Raw genomic sequence first — 21,246 nt, 5'->3', positions numbered from 1 at the left:
GTTCACACAAAAACCTGCACACATATTTATAACTGCTTTATATATAACTGTCAAAACCTGGAAGAAACCAAGTCATGCTGCAGAAGGTAAATGTACAAACTGTGGTACATCCAGACAATGGAATATTACTTAACACTAAAAAGAAATTAACTATCAGACCATGAAAAGACATAGATGAATCTTAGCTGCATATTACTAAGTAAAAGAAGCAAACCTGAAAAGGCTGAATACTATATGATTCCAACTACAGGACATTCTGGAAAAAGCAAAACTATGGTGACAGTAAATAGATCAGTGGTTGCCAGAGGTTGTTTGGGGATGGGAGGAGGGTGAATAGGCAGAGGAATTTTAGGGCAGTTAAATTACTCTGTAAGAAACCATAAGGATAGGTACATGTCATGATACATTTGTCTAAACCCATAGAACGTACAACACAAAGAGTGAACCTTAATGCAAACTATGGACTTTGGGTGATTACACATTGTCAGTGTAGGTTTCATCACTGGAACAAATGTACCACTCTGGTGTGGGGGATGATGAAAATGGGGGAGGCTATGCATGTGAATGAGGGGCAAAGAATACATGGGAAATATCTATACTTTCCTTTCAATTCTGCTATAAACCTAAAACTGTTCTAAGAAAAAATAAAATCTTTAAAAACTCAGTAACTATATAAGTAGGTTAATAGATGCACAATATATTATGATATAATTTGTGACATCAATAACAGAGTCAGGGTAAGCAGACGTAAAAGAGTAGTTTCTGTATATAACTAAGTTGTTACCAACTTAAAATAGATTTTTCTAATTTTAACATTTTAATGTAAATTCCACAGTCACAAAGAAAATAATCATAGAAGATACACAAAAGAAAATAAGGAATCAGGGATCCCTGGGTGGCGCAGCGGTTTAGCGCCTGCCTTTGGCCCAGGGCGCGATCCTGGAGACCCGGGATCGAATCCCACGTCGGGCTCCCGGTGCATGGAGCCTGCTTCTCCCTCTGCCTATGTCTCTGCCTCTCTATCTCTCTCTGTGACTATCATAAGTAAATAAATAAAAAAAATAAAAAAATAAAAATAAATTTAAAAAAAGAAAATAAGGAATCAAAGCATGTTAATATAAAACAACAAAACACAAAGGAAAGCAGCAAGAGAGAACAGGGAAGGCAAAACAGCTATAAGACAGCTAAAAAATAGCTATGGTTGTTCTATAGTTATAAATTATTTTTTGAGCTCTCGAAGATAATGTAAGTGGCTTACACTCTTCAAACAAAAGATATAGACTAGCTGAATGAGATAAAAAAACAAGATACAATCATATGCCATTTACCAGAAATCACCTTAGATATGAAGACAGAAACCAGCTGAAAAATCAAAGAATGGAAAAGATATTTCATGCAAATGGTAACCCAAAGAAAATAGAGGCTGACACAACAGCCCCTATTTATAGGGACACAACAGACTAAGTCAAAAATTCACAAGGAGGAGAAAAGGACATTATGTCATAATAAAAGGGTCAAGTCACCAAGAAGATATAACAATTGTAACTATATATGCATTTGATATCAGGATACTCAGATATATGAAACAAACATTGACAAAATGGAAGAAATGGAGCAACACAGTAAAAATAAAGTATTTCAATCCTCCATTTTTTAAAAGATTTTATTTATTTATTTGAGAGACAGCACGCATGAGCAGGGGTGGGGGCAGGGGGAGAAGCATACTCCCTGCTGAGCAAGGAGCCTGACATGAGGCTCAATCCCAGACCTCAATATCATGACCTAAACTGAAGACCCCCACTAAACTGACTGAGCCACCCACTCAATCCTCTACTCTCAATAATGGATAAAACAAAGACACAAGATCTATAAGAGAACAGAAGACTTGAACAACACTATAGACCAACTGGATGTAAGAGATATATAAAGAACATTCCATCCTAGAGGAGCAGAATATACATTCTTCTCAAACACACATGGAACATTTTCCAGGAGAGATCACAGGTTAGGCCACAAAACAAATTGTAACAAATCCATATCTTTTCTGACCACAATGAAACTAAACTAGAAACACAGCAGCAGAAAAACTGGAAAATCCATAAATACATGGAAATTAAACATATACTTGAAAAATCAAAGGGTCAAAGAAGACATCACAAGGGAGGGGTGCCTGGGTGGCTCAGTCAGTTAAGCATCTGCCTTTGGCTCAGGTTATACTCTCAGGGCCATGAAATCAAGCCTCACTTCAGACTGGACACTCAGCAGAGACTACTTGTCCCTCTCCCTCTGCTCCTACCTCAGCTCTCTCTTCTCTCAAATAAATAAATAAACTCTTTAAAACAAACTAAAAAAGACCAGAAATAATGAAATAAAGCATAGTAAAACAATTTTAAAAGTCAATGAAACAAAGGGGCAACAGGGTGACTCAATCAGTTGGGTGACCAACTCTTGGTTTTTGGTTTGGGTCACGATCTCAGAGTCATGGGACTGAGCCCCACGCTGGGTTTGGCCCTCACCAGGTAGGCTGCTCGAGATTCTCTCTCCCTCTCCCTCTGCCCTTCCACAGCTCCCATGCACACACTCTCCCTCAATCTCTCTCTCTAATAAATAAATCAATTTTTAAAAAAGTCAGTGGAACTAAGAGTCTCTTTCTTAAAAAAATAGAACTGGCAAGCCCCTAACTAGATTAACTAAGGGAAAAAAAAAGACGTAACTAAAATCAGATATCAAACAGGAGAAATTACAACTGATCTCAAAGAAATAAAAAGGATTACGAGACTACTATCACCAATCATACATCAACCAACTGGATAACAAAAAAATATGGATAAATTCATACAAATACACAATCTATGAAGACTAAATTATGAAGAACAGATAATCTGAACAGAGCATTGCAAGGAGACTGAATCAGTAATCAAAAACCTCACAACAAATAAAAGCCCAGGACCAGATGGCTTCATTGGAGAATTCTAGCAAACATTTAAATAAGAATTAATGCCAATCCCTCTGAAACTCTTCCAAAAAATTAAAGAGTAGGGAACACTTCCAAACTCCTTTTATTACCCTGTTACCAAAGCCAAACAAAGATAGTACAAGAAAACTACAGACCAATAGCTATTTGAATATTGATGCAAAAAACTCAACAAAAAACTAGCAAATCAAATTCAACATTCAAATAATTATAGAACATAAACAAATGGGTTTCATGCCTTGAATGCAAGGATCATTAAATATACAAAAATCAGTAAGTGAGTATACCACATTAGCAAAATGAAGAAAACAAAATTACATGATCATGTCAACTGATATAAAAATATTTGACGGGATCCCTGGGTGGCGCAGCGGTTTGGCGCCTGCCTTTGGCCCAGGGCGCGATCCTGGAGACCCGGGATCGAATCCCACATCAGGCTCCCGGTGCATGGAGCCTGCTTCTCCCTCCGCCTGTGTCTCTGCCTCTCTCTCTCTCTCTGTGACTATCATAAATAAATAAAAAATTAAAAAAAAAATTTAAAAAAAAAAAAAAAAATATTTGACAAAATTGGGCAGCCCAGCCCGGGTGGCTCAGCGGTTTAGCGCTACCTTCAGCCCAGGGCGTGATCCTGGAGACCCGGGGTGGAGTCTCACATCAGGCTCCCTGCACGGAGCCTGCTTCTCCCTTTGCCTCTCTCTCTCTGTCTCTCCTGTGTCTCTAATGAATAAATAAATAAAATCTTAAAAAATATATATTTAACAAAATTAAATACCTTTTCATGTAAAAACACTCAACAAATTAGGAACAGAAGTAACTCAATATAATAAAGGTCATACACAAATGGCCCAGAGTTTAACATCATACTGAACAGTGAAAAACTGAAATCTTTTCCTCAAAGACTAGTTAACAAGGCAAGGATGATCACACTTGCCACTTCTATTCAACATAGGACTAGAATTTCTAGCCAGAAAAATTAAGAAAAAGAAATAAAAGTCATCTAAATTGTTAAAGACAAAGTAAAATTATGACTTTGACATGACATGATCTTAAATGTAGAAAACCCTAAGACTACACAAAACCCACAAACAATAAGCAAATTCAAGGAAGTTGCAAGTTACAGAATCAAATTAAAAAAATCAGTTGTGTTAAAAAAAAAAAGCTGTGTCTCTTTACACTAACAATGAGCAAACTAGAAAGAAAATTAATCTCACTTACATTATCATTAAAAAGAACAAAACTAAAAATAAACTTAACCAAGGAGGCAAAAATCTTGTACACACACACTCCACAGGAAAACACTGCAGAAAAAATTAAAGATGACAATAGAAAAATATCCCATGTTCATGACATGGGAAGACTTAGTATTTACTGTTAAAAAAAGATATATTATATCAAAGTTATCAAAGGATGCAATGCAAACACTATCAAAATCCCAAAAGGTCTTTTTCACAAAATGGGAAAATTCTAAAATTGATCTTGACTCTCAAAGGACACTAAATACCCAAAACAATCTAGCAAAAGAACAAAGCTGAAGGCTTCACACTTGTGATTTCAAAATATATTACAAGCTATGTTAATTAAAGCACTGGTATTGGCATACAGACAAACATATACACTAATGGAAAAGTATAGAGAGTCCAGAAATAAACCTTTGTCTATGTGGTGAAATGATTTTCATAATGTTAATAAGCCTACACAATGGAAAAATGATAGTCTTTTCAAAAAAAGTCGGGAAAACCATATCCACATACAAAATAATGAAGTTGGGGTGCCTAGGTGGCTCAGTTCATTACACATCTGCCTTTGGCTCAGGTCATGATCTCAGGGTCCTGGGATCAAGCCCCACGTTAGGCTCCCTGCTCAGTAAGGTGTCTGCTTCTCCCTCTCCCTCTCCTTCTACTCTTTCTTGCTATCACTCTCTCTCTCAAATAAGTAAATAAAATCTTAAAAAAAAAAAAATGAAGATGGACATTTATATCATATATAAAAATTAACTCTAAATGAGAAAAAAAAGGGATAAGAAATTCGAAAAATTAATAGCTGACAACTTCCCTAATCTGAGGAAGGGAACAGACATTCAGGTCCAGGAAGTAGCCCCCCAAAAAATTAACACAAGGAGGTCCACACCAAGACAATAATAATTAAAATGGCACAAAGTATGATAAACAGAATTGTAAAAGCAGCAAGAGAAAAGAAAATAGTTACATACACGGAAAACCCCATAAGGCCGTAACTCTTTCAGCAGGAACACTGCAGGCGAGAAAGGAGTGGCAATGATATATTCAAAGTGTTGAAAGAAAGAAAAAAAAAAAAAAAACTGAAACCAAGAATACGCTACCTGGCAAGATTATCATTCAGAATAGGAAAGAGAATGAATTTCCCAAACAAAAGTCCAAGTTCATTACCATTAAAACCAGCCTTATAAGAAACATTAAAGGCAATTCTTTGAAAGAAAAAGCTATCATTTGGCATGAAAAATTAGAAAAGAAAAAGTTTCATAGGTAAATACAAACATATAATAAAAGTAATAGATTAATCGCTTAAAAATCAGTATGGAGTCCAAAGTACAGAAGCAATAAAGTCAATTATATCTATAAAACTCACTCAAAGGACTGACAAAATAAAGGATGTATAGTATTAATTCATATAGATAAAACATGGAAGGAGGAGAAGTAAAAATTTAGTGCTTTTAGAAGGGGTTCAAGTGACCATCAACTTAATACAAACTGCTATATATACATAAGATGTTATGTATGAACCTCATTGTGATTACACATCAAACATCTAAAATAAATACACAAAAAATACAGAAAAAGGAGTCTAGGCATAACCCTACAGAAAACCATCACACTATAAAAAAAGAGAGCAAAAGGAGGAGAAAGGAACAGAGGAACTATAGAAACAACCACTAAATAAGTAACAAATTGGCAATAAGTACATACCTACCAATAATTACTTTAAATGTAAATAGACTAAATGCTCCAATCAAAAGACATATAGTGACAGAATGGATTAAAAAAAAAGACTCAACATCCTGCCTACCCAAGATTCACTTCAGAACTAAAGACCTATGAAGATAAAGGGTCAGATAAACATCTACCATGCAAATGGGAGCAAAAAGAAAGCTAGAGTAACAGTACTAACAAATTAGACTTTAAAACAAATAATGTTTTAAGAGACAAACAAAAAAGGCCACTACACAATGATAAAGGGAACAATCCAACAAGTAGACATATCAATTGTAAATATTTATGTACCCAACATGGAAGCACCAAAATATATAAACTATGAACAGATAAGGGAAGAAACTGACAGTAATTCAATAACCATAGAGGACTTTAACACCTACTTACATCAATGGATGGATAGACTATACAGACAGATGTCAACAAGGAAACAGTGGCTATGAATGACACGTCAGACCAGGCAGGCCTAACATATTCAGAACACTCCATCCTTAAACAGTAGAATACACATTCTTTCCAAGTATATACGGCACATTCTGCAGAACAGATCACATTTTAGGTCACAAGTCTGAATAAATTCAAAAAGACGAAAATCATAACATACATGTTTTCAAAAACACAACACTGTGAGACTAGAAATCAATCACAAGTGAAAATCTGGAAAGAACACAAATAGATGGAGATTAAAAAACATGCTACTAAACAATGAATGGGTGAACCAAGAAATCAAAGAGGGAATAAAAACACATACAGACAAATTAAAATGAAAACACAATGGATGGGACACCTGGGTAGCTCAGCTGTTGAGCATCTACCTTTGGCTCAGGGCGTGATCCTGGATTCCTGGGTTCAAGTCCCAATTGGGCTCCTTGCATGGACCCTGCTTCCTCCTATGCCTATATCTCTGCCTCTCTCTGTGTGTGTCTTTCATGAATAAATAAATGAAATCTTTAAAAAAAAAAAAAAAAAACAGAAAACAATGGTTGAAAATCTTTGGGATGCAGTAAAAGTTGTTCTAAGAGGGAAGATTATAGTAATATGGACCTAAGTCAAGAAGCAAGAAAAACCTGAAATAAACAACCTAAAATTACACCTAAAGGAGCTAACAAAAGACAAAACAAAACAAAAAGCAAAGACCAAAGCCAGTAGAACAAAGGAAAGAACAACAATTGGAGCAAAAATAGAGACTAAAATAATTAAGAGATCAACAAAACCAGTAGGTAGTTCTTTAAAAAGATAAACAAAATTGATAAATGTTTAGCCAGACTCAGCAAAATAAAAAAAAAAAAAAGAGGGAACTCAAAATCAGAAATGAAAAAATAGAAATAAGAACTTACAACTCAGAAATACAAAGGGTAAAAAAAAAAATAAAATTAAATTAAAAAAAAAGAAATACAAAGGGTTATAATACTATGAAAAAGTACATGCCAACAAACTGGGCAACCTAAAGAAATGGATAAATTCTTAGAAACGTAACATCCCAAAACTGAATCAGGAAGAAATAAAAATTCTGAGCAAACTGATTGCTAGTAATGAAACTGAAAAGATAATCAAAAAATTCCTGAAAAACACGGGCAGCCCTCGTGGCTCAGCAGTTTAGCGTCTGCCTCTCTCTCTATCTCTTTCTCTCTGTGTGTCTCTCATGAATACATAAATAAAATCTTAAAAAAAAAAATTTCTGACAAAAAAGTCCAGGACAAGATGGCTTCACAGGTAAATTCTACCAAATATTTATTTTTTTTTAAAGATTTTATTTATGTATTCATGAGACACACAGAGAGAGAGGCAGAGACACAGGCAGAGGGAGAAGCAGGCTCCATGCAGGGAGCCTGATGTGGGACTTGGTCGGGGGACTCCAGGATCATGCCCTGAGCCGAAGGCAGACGCTAAACCGCTGAGCCACCCAGGGATCCACCTCTACCAAACACTTAAAGAAGAGTTAATACTTATTCTTCTCAAATTATTCCAAAAACAGAAGAGTAAGGAAAACTTCCAAATTCATTCTATGTGGCCAGCATTACCTGATACCAAAACCAGATAAAGGCATCACCAAAAAAAGGCATCACAAAAAAAGAGAACTACAAGCAATTATCTCTCATGAACATAGCTGCAAAAACCCTCAACAACATATTAGCAAACCAAATCCAACAATACATTAAAAACAAATCATTCACCATTATTGGATGGGATCTATTCCTGGGATGTAAGGGCAGTTTGATATTCACAAATTGATCAACGTGACATATCTCATTAACAAGAGAAAGGATAAAAACCCTATGATCATCACAACAGATGATCACAATAGATGCAGTAAAGCATTTTACACAAAGTATAACATTCATTCATGATAAAACCCCCCAACAAAGTAGGTTTAGATGGAATATACCTCAACCTAAGAAAGGCCATATATGAAAACCCCAAAACTAACATCATACTGAGTGGTGAAAAACTAAGAAACTGAGAGCTTGTCCCCTAAGATCAGGTACAAGACAAAGAAGTCCACTCTTACCACTTCTATTCAACATAGTAGTCGAAGTCCTAGCCACAGCAAAATCAGAAAAAGAAATAAAAGGCATCCAAATTGGTAAGGAAGATGTAAAGCTGCCACTATTTGAGATGACATGACACTATATATAGAAAACCCTAAAGACTCCACCAAAAAACTACTAGAATAAGTCAATTTAATAAAGTCTCAGGATGCAAAGTTAATATCAAAAACCTGTTTCATTTCTATACACTAATAATGAAGTAGCAGAAAGAAATGAAAAATAATCCCATTTACAATTGCACTAAGAATAAACATAACCAAAGAAGTAAAAAGACCTATACTCTAAAAACTATAAAACACTGATGAAAGACTGAAGATGACACAAACAGGTATTCCATGCTCATGAACTGGAAGAACAAATATTGTCAAAACGACCATACTACCCAAAGCAATCTACAGATTTAATGCAACCCCTATCAAAACACCAACAAATTTTTTCACAGAACTAGAACAAACAATCTTAAAAATTTGTATGGAATTACAAAAGACCCTAATGAGCCAACGCAATCTGGAGGGGGAAAAATCAACTAAAAGTATCACAATCCCTGATTTCAATATATTCTACAAAACTATAGTAATCAAAAGAGTATGGTACTAGCACAAAACAGACACATATATCAATGGAACAAAATAGAGCCCAGAAATAAACCCATGATTATATGCTTTAATCCATGACAAGGGAGGGAAGAATATACAGTGGTGAAAAGACAGTCTTTCCAACAAATGGTGTTAGGAAAACTAGACAGCTACATGCAAAAAAATGAAATGGGACCACCTTCTTATACTATACACAAAATTAAAATGTATTATAGGCCTAGATGTGAGAACTGAAACCATAAAACTCCTTGAAGAAAACATAGGCAATAATTTAACATCAGCCTTATTAGCAAAAGTCTTCTCAAGGAAGAGAAACAAAAGCAAAAGTAAACTTTTGGGATTACACCAAAATAAAAAGCTCTTGCACTGTGAAGGAAACCATCAACAAGAAGGTAAACTACTGAATGAGAGAAGATATTTGCAAATAATATATTTGATAAGAGACAATATTCAAAATCTATAAACTTCTACAACTCAACACTGAAACATACACACACAAACACGCATGTAAATAATCCAATTAATAAATGAGCAAGAGGATTCAGTTTTCTAAAAGAAGACATACACATGGCCAAAAGACACATGAAAAGATGCTCAACATCATTCACCAACAAAGAAATGTACATCAAAACCACATTAAGATATCACTTCACGCCTGTCAGAATGACTAGAATCGAAAGACAAGAAATAAGATTGGCAAGGATGTAGAGAAAAGGAAACCCTCATGCACTATTGCATGCATGAGGGAATGCAGACTAATACAGTCACTGGAAAACTATGCAATTTCCTCAAAAAATTAATAATAAAAGTATCATATATGTATGCACACACAACACACACACACACATACAAACAAAAGGATATTACTCAGCCGTAAAAAAAAAGAATGAGATCCTGCCATTTGCAAGACCTAGAGGGTATTATGCTAAGTGAAATAAATCAAAGACAAATACCATTTGATTTCACTTTTATGAGGAATTAAAAAAAAAAAAACATAAAAAAGCAGAAGTAAACCCATAAATACAGAGAACAAACTGATGTTTGCCAAAGGGGAGAGGGTTAAGGGAGGGGCAAAATGGATGAAAAGGAGTGAGAGGTACCGGCTTCCAGTTATGGAATGAATACTTCATGGGGATGAAAGGTACAGCACAGGGTCAACAGTATTGTAATAGTCAGATGATAGCTACATTTGTGGGGAGCCTGGCATAACATAAATTTGTGGATTCCCTGTTGTACAGACTAATGTAACATTGTGTGTTTAAAAAAAAAAAAATACACAGCTTTGTAAAGGACATAATAATGCTGAGCTAATTTGAAAAAAGAAAAAAAAAAAGAAAAGGTTTATACAAGAAAAACTTTAAAAATACTCCTGAATTGCAAAACGCCTTGCCTACAACAAATGAAAAATCATCCCTCTGCTCTTTGAACAACTCAACATGATAAAGATGTCAGTTCTCCATAATTTATAAGTTTAATAAACTCCCAATAAAGGCACCAAAAAAGCTTTTTTAATGGACCTAAATGAGTTAATATCAAAGTTTATATGAAAAAAATAAACAGTTCACATGAAAATAATGGCCAAAAGAACACTGAAAAAGAAAAGCTAAATGTCAAAGGGGGACTCAGCCCTACTCAACATTAAAGTATACTGTGAAGTTTCTGGCGTCTCTGGGTGGCTCAGTGGGTTAAGATGACTCACTTGATTTTGGCTCAGGTCATGATCTCAGGGTCACAAGATCAGGCTCTGAGCTGGTTGTGGAGCCTGCCTGGGATTCTCTCTCTCCCTCAACTCCCTAAAAATACATGTATATACACACAGTGAAGCTTCTATAGTTAGAAATGTGATACTAGTGTATAAATGCAAATTAGACCCGTGGAATATGCATAGACAAGAAAAAGACCCAAGTAATAATGGAATTTAGTATATCAATAAAGAGGACATCATAAATCACTGGGGCAAAGATGCACTTTTTAATAAATGGTGATGTGACAATAGCCAATTGAAAAAAGAAAACAAGAGATCCATACCTCATATCACTGACAAGAATAAATCCACATGTACGAAAGACATAAACGTAAAAAATGAAACAGGTATGCTAGAAAAATACATCAGTGAATTCCTCTTTATCTGGGTCTAAGGAAAGAATCTCTCTATATTCTGAATGTGAGGAATGGAAGGAAAGATGCACTGAGTGATAAATTTGACCACATAAAAAAGCTTTTGCACAGCCAACAAATAAGCATGAACAAAGCCAAAGGCATCTGAAAAACTAAGAGAAAATATTTGCCTTATGTGTTACCAGTAAAGGGTTAATCTACCTAGTAAATAATTCTTAAAAATTAAAGAAAAAAGGGGTGCTTGGGTGGCTCAGTCAGTTAAGCGTTTGCCTTTGGATCAGGTCATGATCCCGGAGTCCTGGGATCGAGCCCCACATCGGGCTCCCTGCTCCGCAGGGAGTCTGCTTCTCCCTCTCCCTCTGTGTGTTTGCTTGCTCACTTTCTATCTCACTCAAATAAATAAATAAATAAATAAATAAATAAATAAATAATTTTAAAAAATTAAAGAAAAAATATCAAAAATCCCGAAGACATGAAAATTCATACACAAAAAAGGAAAAGTAGCCCTCAAACATAAAAATATATTCAAACTCACATATGATAAAAAGAAATGAAAACCAAAACTACACTAGAAAATCATTCTTCATCTATCAGATTAGAAACGTTTAAATAGGACAACACATCCTATTGATGAGGCTGTGAGGAAACAGGAGTCTCATATATTACTGATAGGAATTTGGCAATTTCTATCAAAACTAGAAATTTACCTTTTTATCTAGCAATCCTATTTCTAGGAGTTTACCCTGAAAATATACCTGACAATACAAAAATATTTATGTACAAGGTTATCCGTGGCAGCTTTTTAGTAACTGCAAAATTTGGAAAGTCTCCTTAATGTCCATAACTAGGAGACAGACTAAACAAATTAGGATACAGCCATACAATGAGAAACTAAGCAGCCATAAATAAAATGAGAAAGACTACCACTGATGGACACGGAGTGCTTTCCAAGGTGTATTAGTCAACAAAAAGAGCAAAGTACAAAAGAATACAGTATGCCACAGATTAATACTACTTTGTTTAAAAAGAAAGAGGGGAAAGCTAAAACACAAATAAGATAAGTTACCTACAGAGTGGTTACGAACAAGATGAAAGGAGAAAGGGGAGTGCTATTTCTCTGCATATACCTTCTTAGTATAGTGGTGTCTGTTGGAACTTTATTAATGTTTCACCTACTAGACAGCCCCAGTGGCTCGACGGTTTAGTGCCGTCTTCGGCCGGGGGTGTGATCCTGGAGACCCAGGATCAAGTCCCACGTCGGACTCCCTGCATGGAGCCTGCTCCTCCCCCTGCCTGTGTCTCTGCTTCTGTGTGTGTGTGTGTGTGTGTGTGTGTGTCTCATGAATAAATAAATAAAATCTTTAAAAAAAAAAATGTTTCACCTACTAAAATAAGGGCGGGAGGGGCACCTGGCTGGCCCAGTCAATGGAGCATGCAACTCCTGGTTCCAGGCTCATGAGTACCAGGCCCATGTTGGGTGCAGACATTAATAAAAATAAATAAATATATTTTTAAAAATAAAATAATAAAATAAAGGGGAGGACAAATAAAATTTTTGAATTTAGGGAGATAAAAACTTAAAATGAAATATAAACAAAAACAAAGGAACCTACACTTTGAGGAAACTAGCTGTAATGAAGTAAAGAAGTGAACTAGGAAGTTTTGAATAAATCTCTGAACTTGTTTTCTGATATACAGAATAAAAGTATTACCATGCACGGCACCCTGACAGAGTTACAAAACCCAAACTACAAAATGTGTATGTGCTAGATATTTGGTCATTGACTAGACAGCACTGATACACGTTTGTTTTAAGGTCTTCCTTGCACTGCAAAAGAAAAGAAATTAGTATTTCCAGATTCCCTTTGGAGACCAAGGTAGGTAACTGGGCAGAAAAACAGCTTCCAGGTGAGTATCTTGAGAATCACCCACTGCAGTGCTACAAAGTGAAAGAGCACCTAAAATTTCCAGTGACTTCTGAGCAAACAACCAGCTGCCATGCTTCAAGTCAAAATAATCAAGGACAGCATCCTCAATCCCCAAGCCCTTCCAAAGGTTACCAAAGTTCCCTCCATTAAAACACTGATGCTTGAAATCAAACTATAAATGACTGAAAATACATGGGAGTTTACATGAAAACACTTTATAAACTAAAAAAGACCATAAAAAGTATGTATTATTACTTTTGTTCTCACTGATGGGAAACTTCAATTGAAATTGTTTTCTGGTAATCAGCCTCTTTTTAGACAAATCAATACATCCAAAATAAAGCTTTCCTTCTACAAATCAATAAAACAATAAAACTTTTCTTGCTACAAAACCAAGCATTCTACCCAACTTCATTTCCCCAATTAAACATTCATTTAAATCAAGGCACGTTTACTAAGCAAGGCATTTTGCTAGGTAATAAGAGGATCCTCCTGCAAGAATTTATATTATATGAGAATAACGAAACATAATATTCAAAATACAAGTGTTAAAAACCAGGAACTATATGTGATGGGGGGGGTCAAAAAGGAGGGATTAAATTTGACCTGGGAGTGAAAAGGTACAAAATCAAAAAAGGACTGAGAAAGAACTAAAGGTTAAGTCGAACTAAACATTAAAGGGTAGATACTGCAAGAAAGTGGAAGAAAGAGCATGTTCAAAGAAACAAAGCTAGCAACTCAGGGACATGTAACACCAGAGTGGCTTATCCATGGAGTATGACAAAACGACAGGAGGCTGAGGCCAAATAGCACCAAGGCCAGAAAGCTAAACATTTAAACGTAAACTGCTGTCATCCAACTTCAGATTCAGTGATCTATAAAATTCTGTGCCTAAATAACAAAACCAGCCTAATATACCCCACAAGCAGAGCCTAATACAGGTATGAAGAACGAAGCAGAGAAAAGAAATTGCCTAAAGTGCTTTTAATCCTAACATTTTTCTGCTCAAAAATCTTCAAAAATTTCTTTCTTTTTTTTTTTATAAAGGATTTTTTTTTAACATACAAGATTTTTTTTTTTTTTTTTTTTTTTTTTTTATTTATGATAGTCACAGAGAGAGAGAGAGGCAGAGACATAGGCAGAGGGAGAAGCAGGCTCCATGCACCGGGAGCCTGATGTGGGATTCGATCCTGGGTCTCCAGGATCGTGCCCTGGGCCAAAGGCAGGCGCCAAACCGCTGCGCCACCCAAGGATCCCAAAAATCTTCAAAAATTTCTGAAAGCCTACTTTTATCAAGTCCATCAATACCATAGTCCCCATCCTATTCAACCAAATTTTCTAATTTGCCCAAACGTACAACTGACTTCAGATAGGCTATTCTCTTCATTATCGACTCTTGAGCACAGCAAGAAAACACAGGTGCAGTATGAGTCTGTAGTGTATTAGTCTAGCTGTGTATTAGTCTGTTCCAGCTACAATAACAAAATACTACAGACTGGACAGTTTAAACAATGGAAATTTACTTTTCATGGTTCTGGAGGCTAGAAGTCCAAAATGAAGATGCCAGCTGATCTGGCTCCTGGTAATCACTGCCTTCCTGGATGAAAAGGTGGATATTTACCCCACCTTTTCACTGTGTCTTCACATGGCCTTTCCTCTGCATGCACACACAAAGAGAAAAATCTCTCTCTTCCTCTTCTTAGAAGGCCACCAGCCCTACAGGATTAAAGCTCCACCCTTATGACCTCATTTAATCTCAAATACCTCCATAACGACTCTACCTTCAAATATAGTTAGAGGCACCTGGGTGCTCAGTGGTTGAGCATCTGCCTTTGGCTCTGGTCATGATCCCAAGATCCTGGGATCGAGTTTCACTTCAGGCTCCTCACAAGGAGCCTGCTTCTCCCTCTGCCTGTGTCTCTCATGAATAAACAAATAAAATCTTTAAAAATACATATATATACACATACATATATATACACACACATATATATGTAGTTAAATTGGGGCTGGGGCTTCAACAGACAAATTTATGAGGGGACACAACTCATTCCATAACACACTGAGGCAAGATCTTGAAAGATTTTATAGGTTCTTCACTTACAGTCTTCAAAATTTTCCTCTATCATGTGAAAAAGCCCAGTTCTGCCTACTGGAAAATGAGAAGCCAATGAGGATGAGTGACCCCAGGTGAGACTAGAACTGACAGCTGAACTCATTCAAAATCATAAAATCATGAGGCTGTAAGAAATTGTTGCTTTAGATCACAAAATTTGGAAATTGTCTATTACAAAGCAATAAATATCTGATATGCCATACCTTCTTGTTCTGCTTTTTGACCTAGATCTCTGAACTCTATAGGATTTCCCTCGACCCCTTGAACGACTTCGACTTCGTTTTCTTCTAGAGCCATAAGAAGAGCTACTGCTTGATCGATGCCTGCGTCTGAAATAAAATATAATCAAGTATCATAGCTATAAAAATTTTTTTATGAGTATTAAAATCATCTAGATTCTAAAGAATTATCTCATTTTTACTATTTCTCAATCCTTTCTAGAAGAAAATAGAGATAAAATGAAGAATCAGATGACGAATTCCTAATTTAGTAACTGGATCAGCTACTAATTAAGACATTAGAGGTGCTCAGTATTATACAATCCTTCCAAATATTATCAGATAATATGTTATGAGAACTATAGCAGTTTATATCTACATCTACAAAGAACAGACAAAGGAAGAAGATACTAGACCCATGCACTGGGCCTTGCCAAAAGGAAAACCTTTGGGGGAGGGAGGGGTTGGGCCCAGTGGGTGAAGTAGAAAGGGGGATACAGACCTCCGGTCATGAAATGGGTAAGGCACAGGAATAAAAAGGAGAGCACAGGGAATACAGTCAATGATACTGTAATGGTGATGTAATGGGACAGATGGGAGCTACACTTGTGAACAGAGCATAATGTATAAACGTGTCAGATAATTCAATTGTATATCTGAAAGTAATATAACATACTCAAGTAACATACTCATACTCAATATAACATAACTCAAAAATTAAAAAATTAAAAAAGAAAATTTTGGCTTGGGACTTAACCCTCATAAACATATAACTATCAAAAGAAAATGTTTTACCCAGAAAAACTTAAAGTACAAAAACATATATACTCTAAAGAATGTTACTCTCATTGCTATATAAGTAAAAATTATGAAAATCACCTTCTATCATATGAATGAGAGCGAGGCTGAAGATCTCTGGACCAAGATCTTGATTTTGATCTTGATTTCCTTCCACTTTTCTTTCGGCTATATGTTCTACTATCTGAAGAACTACTTGAAGATGACCGTCTACGGTGTTTCTTTTTTCTCTTGCTTCTGCTTTCTTCTTCAGTATCTGATGACCGGCGTCCCATTTCTCTAGGTTTAAATTCAAAGAAAATTAGTTCTAGCATAATGGCATAATGCATGAAATTTAACATAATAATTTTTGTAGAACTTCGTAAAAATTTATAAAGTCTTGTCTAAAGTAAAACTTTAAATGTACCTGGCTTATTTGACAAAAGAAATAGCTCTAAGATATAGCCTTCCAGGATTATCAATTAACTGATTTTACAGCTTATGAACGGTTTAAATTTGTCCAAATTTTTTCAAATGCCTCTCAAAAGATTCAATCCTAAGAACTGCTCATTATAATAACTTTCTTATATTTTAAGTTGCACTTATCATTAGTTTTATAATACCTGATTTAGGTTAGGGATCAGCCACTAATCCTTCATTGTCACATTCCTTATATATAAAAAGTATCTTACTATCTTTCAGAGTTACATTTTTCTAACTAAAAATTCTAAATTTAAATGATTAAAACCTCGTTAGTCATCGATGAAGTACAAAGTGAAACAATGCAGTATCATCATTTCACTGGTGAAATCTGAGGGAGGAAATGTTCACTTAAGTACTAAAGTTGGTAAGGTTATTGTGAAGTCTGTCAACTCTGCACACTGCTAGTTCCTATATAAAGTGACAGTATAATCCTTCCAGAAGGCAATTAAGCAATTTAAAGAGTCATAAAAATGTTGTTTTTTTGACAAAGCAATCCTACTTCTAAGAATATATCTGTGAAGTTTTTCTTAAAAGGAATCTATACTCATGAAGATATCCATTAGAACATTATTAAAACCTCATCTACAGAGACCTCAATTTAAGGAAATATGTACCTATATAGGGCACCCAGGGGCTCAGTCAATTAAGTGTCCAACTCTTGATTTTTGCTCAGGTCATGATCTCAGGGTTGTGAGATCGAGCCCTATGTCAGGCTCTGTGCTGGGCATGTAGCCTGTGCGTGCTTAAGATTCTCTCTCTCCCCCCTCCCTCTGCCACTCCACCCCTTTAAAAAAATACATATATATGTATATATACATGTGTGTGTATGTGTGTACATATGACTAAGAACAAAAATGAAAACAAGTGATAATATTTAAGTGATGAAAACTGGGTAGCTTTTTTTTCTTTACACTATTTTCTATATGGCTGTGGTAATAATGTTTGTATATTTAGTATAGAGAAATAGAACTTAAGGTTTCTATACCTAGAAATAACTTAATTGAAAGAAGCTTACTTGTCTTAAAGTTAGCCTTTAGAGACTCATATGCAATCTCATTTATTTTACTAAAATAGTTATTAGCTATCTTTCAGTGTCACATAAAAGCAAGATCCATCCTATATAATGGTTAAGACAAACAGCTAATGGATCAAATAAAAATGTCATGCTTTAATATTTATTCAAAATAAGTTAGTATCAGTATTATAAACAAAGCAATATGTTAAATTACAGTTTTGTTTTCAGAATGGTCACATGAGCCATCCCCTCCCTGACTCTAACACAATACTACTTGAAAACTGCTGTCAGGACTAAATTCAAAATTCTAAGCTATTTACCTAGAGCCAGAATTAGCCGTTAACTATAGTTCTGAACCTCCAAGATATTCTAATATTCTAAGTTCTAATGTTCTTTTTTTTTTTTTTAATTTTTTTTTTTATTTATTTATGATAGTCACACACACACACACACAGAGAGAGAGAGAGAGAGAGAGAGAGAGAGAGGGGCAGAGACACAGGCAGAGGGAGAAGCAGGCTCCATGCACCGGGAGCCCGACGTGGGACTCGATCCTGGGTCTCCAGGATCGCGCCCTGGGCCAAAGGCAGGCGCTAAACCGCTGCGCCACCCAGGGATCCCTAAGTTCTAATATTCTAAGTTAAAAAAATATTGGAAACACTTGATTTTGAAACTTTCAGTAAATCAGTAGTGAATCTAAGCCAGTTTCCTCAGTGAAAAATGAAATTGCCCTAGTTAAAAAATCACCATTACCCTTTCCAGCTTCAAAATACTATGACTTTGAAATTGTACATATGTAAACAATATAAATGTGCATACACACATATTTAAATATCCACACATATACATTATATATAACATATCAATATCTGTATGTATACATGTATATTTCCATTAAAGTATGTATACATAATTGAAAAACAATCACCTAAGTTTTCCTATTTCTGGCTTTTCTTTCCTTCCTTGTTTTCATCTTTAGACAGCTATGAATTTTTTGTTGTTGTTGTTAAAGATTTTATTTATTTATGAGAGACACAGAGAGAGAGAGGCAGAGGCAGAGACACAGGTAGAGGGAGAAGCAGGCTCCATGCAGGGAGCCCGACTTGGGACTCGATCCCGGGTCTCCAGGATCATGCCCTGGACTGAAGGCGGCGCTAAACCGCTGAGCCACCCAGGAGGCCCAGTTACGAATTTTCTTTACCAAATAACCATTTAAATTAAGATGAGTTTTTATTATAGTCTTATTATCTGGTTAAAGAATACTAAAATGAGGGGATCCTCATCAGTGGTTTAGCACCTGCCTTTGGCCCAGGGCGTGATCCTGGAGTCCCAGGATCAAATCCCGCATCAGGCTCCCAGCATGGAGCCTGCTTCTCCCTCTGCCTATGTCTCTGCCTCTCTCTCTCTCTCTCTCTCTCTGTGTGTGTGTGTGTGTGTGTGTGTGTGTGTGTGTCATGAATAAATAAAATCTTAAAAAAAAAAGAATACTAAAATGAGAGCAAAAAGATACAAAAGTACAAATTCACAAGGATAAAGACTAAAAGAGAAAACAACAGGAACAGTAGACAAGATATGTCAATAAACTTTTAGCAAATGAAAACCAGATGGAGGATTTTGAGCTAAGAAAGTTGAGTATCACGCAACTGCAGAGAATTCCAAGTGAAAAGCCGATTCACACGGCAAAAATCAAAAAGGCTCAGGAATTTGAGACACCAGATACCCATAGCAGGCAAAATAGGTCATGAGACTAAAACACAAGAACCAGCTAAAAAACTGTAAAAGAAGTAATTTCCCAGACCCCCTCCCCCAACCAACCTAGACAAGTGACTACTCCTCCCCAATCCCAGCAGGAAAAGTGGGGGTCTTTTAGGTAAATGATAAAACAATGAAGTGCAGGTCCAGGGGCACAGTAAAAGAGGACAGAAAGATGCTAAACTAAAAATTAGTAAAGTGAAGGTCTTCAATCTAATGGTAAATAGTGCAGCATTCTGTGTGCTTGGATCTAAGAATTCTGGCAGAGGATTCTTTGCTAAAACTGAACCGTAGCCCCAAAAAGGTATATAAATATTTGAAGACTCCCACCCAAAAAAGGCCAGCCCCTTAACCAATCACCCTATAACCAAGCCCACAAGTTAACAAGCCCAAACCTTAAACATAATAAACTTTGTAAACTTTTTACGTTAACTTTTTAGCAATTATACAACAAAAGATAACCAATCACTTGAGGAAAGCCTTCATCATAAGAGACAGAAACCAAAACAAAAAGATAAAAAGCAACTTGTAGTAAACAATGAACATGTAGAAAAAAATTACTATTAATATCCTCAGAAATATGTGAGAAGATGATCCAGCAACAAGAATAGGAGGAACATCCAAAGAACAGGAAAGCTTGAAACTTAAACCAATGACAATCTGTAGTAAAAAATACAATAGGGTTAGAAGATAAGGTCAAAGGACTCACAAAAGTAGACACAAAAAGATAAAAATAAGAGGTAAAAGAGGACAGATCCAGAAAGTCCAATATCCAATCAATATGCATTTCATAAAAAAAAAAAAAAAAGGAGAAAAGAGATAAGGAAAAATACCCAAAGGGGACACCTGGATGGTTCAGTTGGTTAAAGTGTCTGCCTTTAGCTCAGGTTGTGATCCCAGGGTCCTGGAATGGAGCCCCGCACATCAGGCTCTGTGCTTGATAGGTAGCCTGTTTCTCCCTCTCCTGCTCCGCCTGCTTATGCTCTCTTCTCTTTCTCTCAAATAAACAAATAAAATCTTTTTTTTCTTTATTTATTTATGATAGTCACACAGCGAGAGAGAGAGACAGAGACAGAGACAGAGACAGAGACAGAGACAGAGACAGAGACAGAAACACAGACAGAAACACGTACCGGGAGCCAGAGGTGGGATTCGATCCCGGGTCTCCAGGATCGTGCCCTGGGCCAAAGGCAGGCGCCAAACCACTGTGCCACCCAGGGATCCCACAAATAAAATCTTTAAAAAAAAAAAAAAAAAGGAAAGGAAAGGAAAGGAAAGGAAAGGAAAGGAAAGGAAAGGAAAGGAAAGGAAAGAAGGAAGGAAAGAGAAAGAGAGAAAGAAAGTAAGAAAGAAAGAAAATACCCAAAGAATAATTCAAAAGAATTCCCAGAGTTGCAAGATATTAATTGCTTTAAATCCCCAGGACAATGAATTAATAAAAGATATACATACATCAGGGGCACCTGGGTAACTCGGTAGGTTAAGTGGCTAGCTCTTGGTTTCAGCTCCAGTCATGATCTCAGGGTCTCAGGGTCCTGGGACTCAGGCCCTCTCCTGACCTCAAGCTCTGAGCTCAGTGAAGAGTCTGCTTGAGGATTCTCTCTCTCCCTCTCCCTCTGCCCTTCCCCCAGTTCACACACTCTAAAATAAATGAACCTTAAAAAAAAAAAAAAAAAAAAGACATACACCAGATAGATCTCAGAAAAATTCAAACCACCATATATAGAAGATCCTAGAAACTTAAGAGAAACAAATGA

At 36.0% G+C, this 21,246-nt stretch overlaps 1 protein-coding gene across 1 annotated transcript in view; it reads right to left on the bottom strand.

Annotated features, from left to right (window-relative positions):
* RSRC1 (arginine and serine rich coiled-coil 1) overlaps nucleotides 1–21,246 on the bottom strand; it is a 402,099-nt gene that overhangs the window by 371,556 nt on the left and 9,297 nt on the right. The window contains exons 2-3 of the mRNA XM_072727251.1: nucleotides 16,345–16,540; nucleotides 15,451–15,576 (exon numbers count right to left, since the gene is read on the bottom strand). Of these exons, the coding sequence (XP_072583352.1) occupies nucleotides 15,451–15,576; nucleotides 16,345–16,538 (320 nt within the window). The 5' untranslated portion in view covers nucleotides 16,539–16,540. The remainder of the gene's footprint in view (nucleotides 1–15,450; nucleotides 15,577–16,344; nucleotides 16,541–21,246) is intronic.

This window comes from Vulpes vulpes, chromosome 11, assembly GCF_048418805.1.
Source record: "Vulpes vulpes isolate BD-2025 chromosome 11, VulVul3, whole genome shotgun sequence".
Lineage (NCBI taxonomy): Eukaryota > Metazoa > Chordata > Mammalia > Carnivora > Canidae > Vulpes > Vulpes vulpes.
This window is presented reverse-complemented; position numbering and strand designations above follow the sequence as displayed.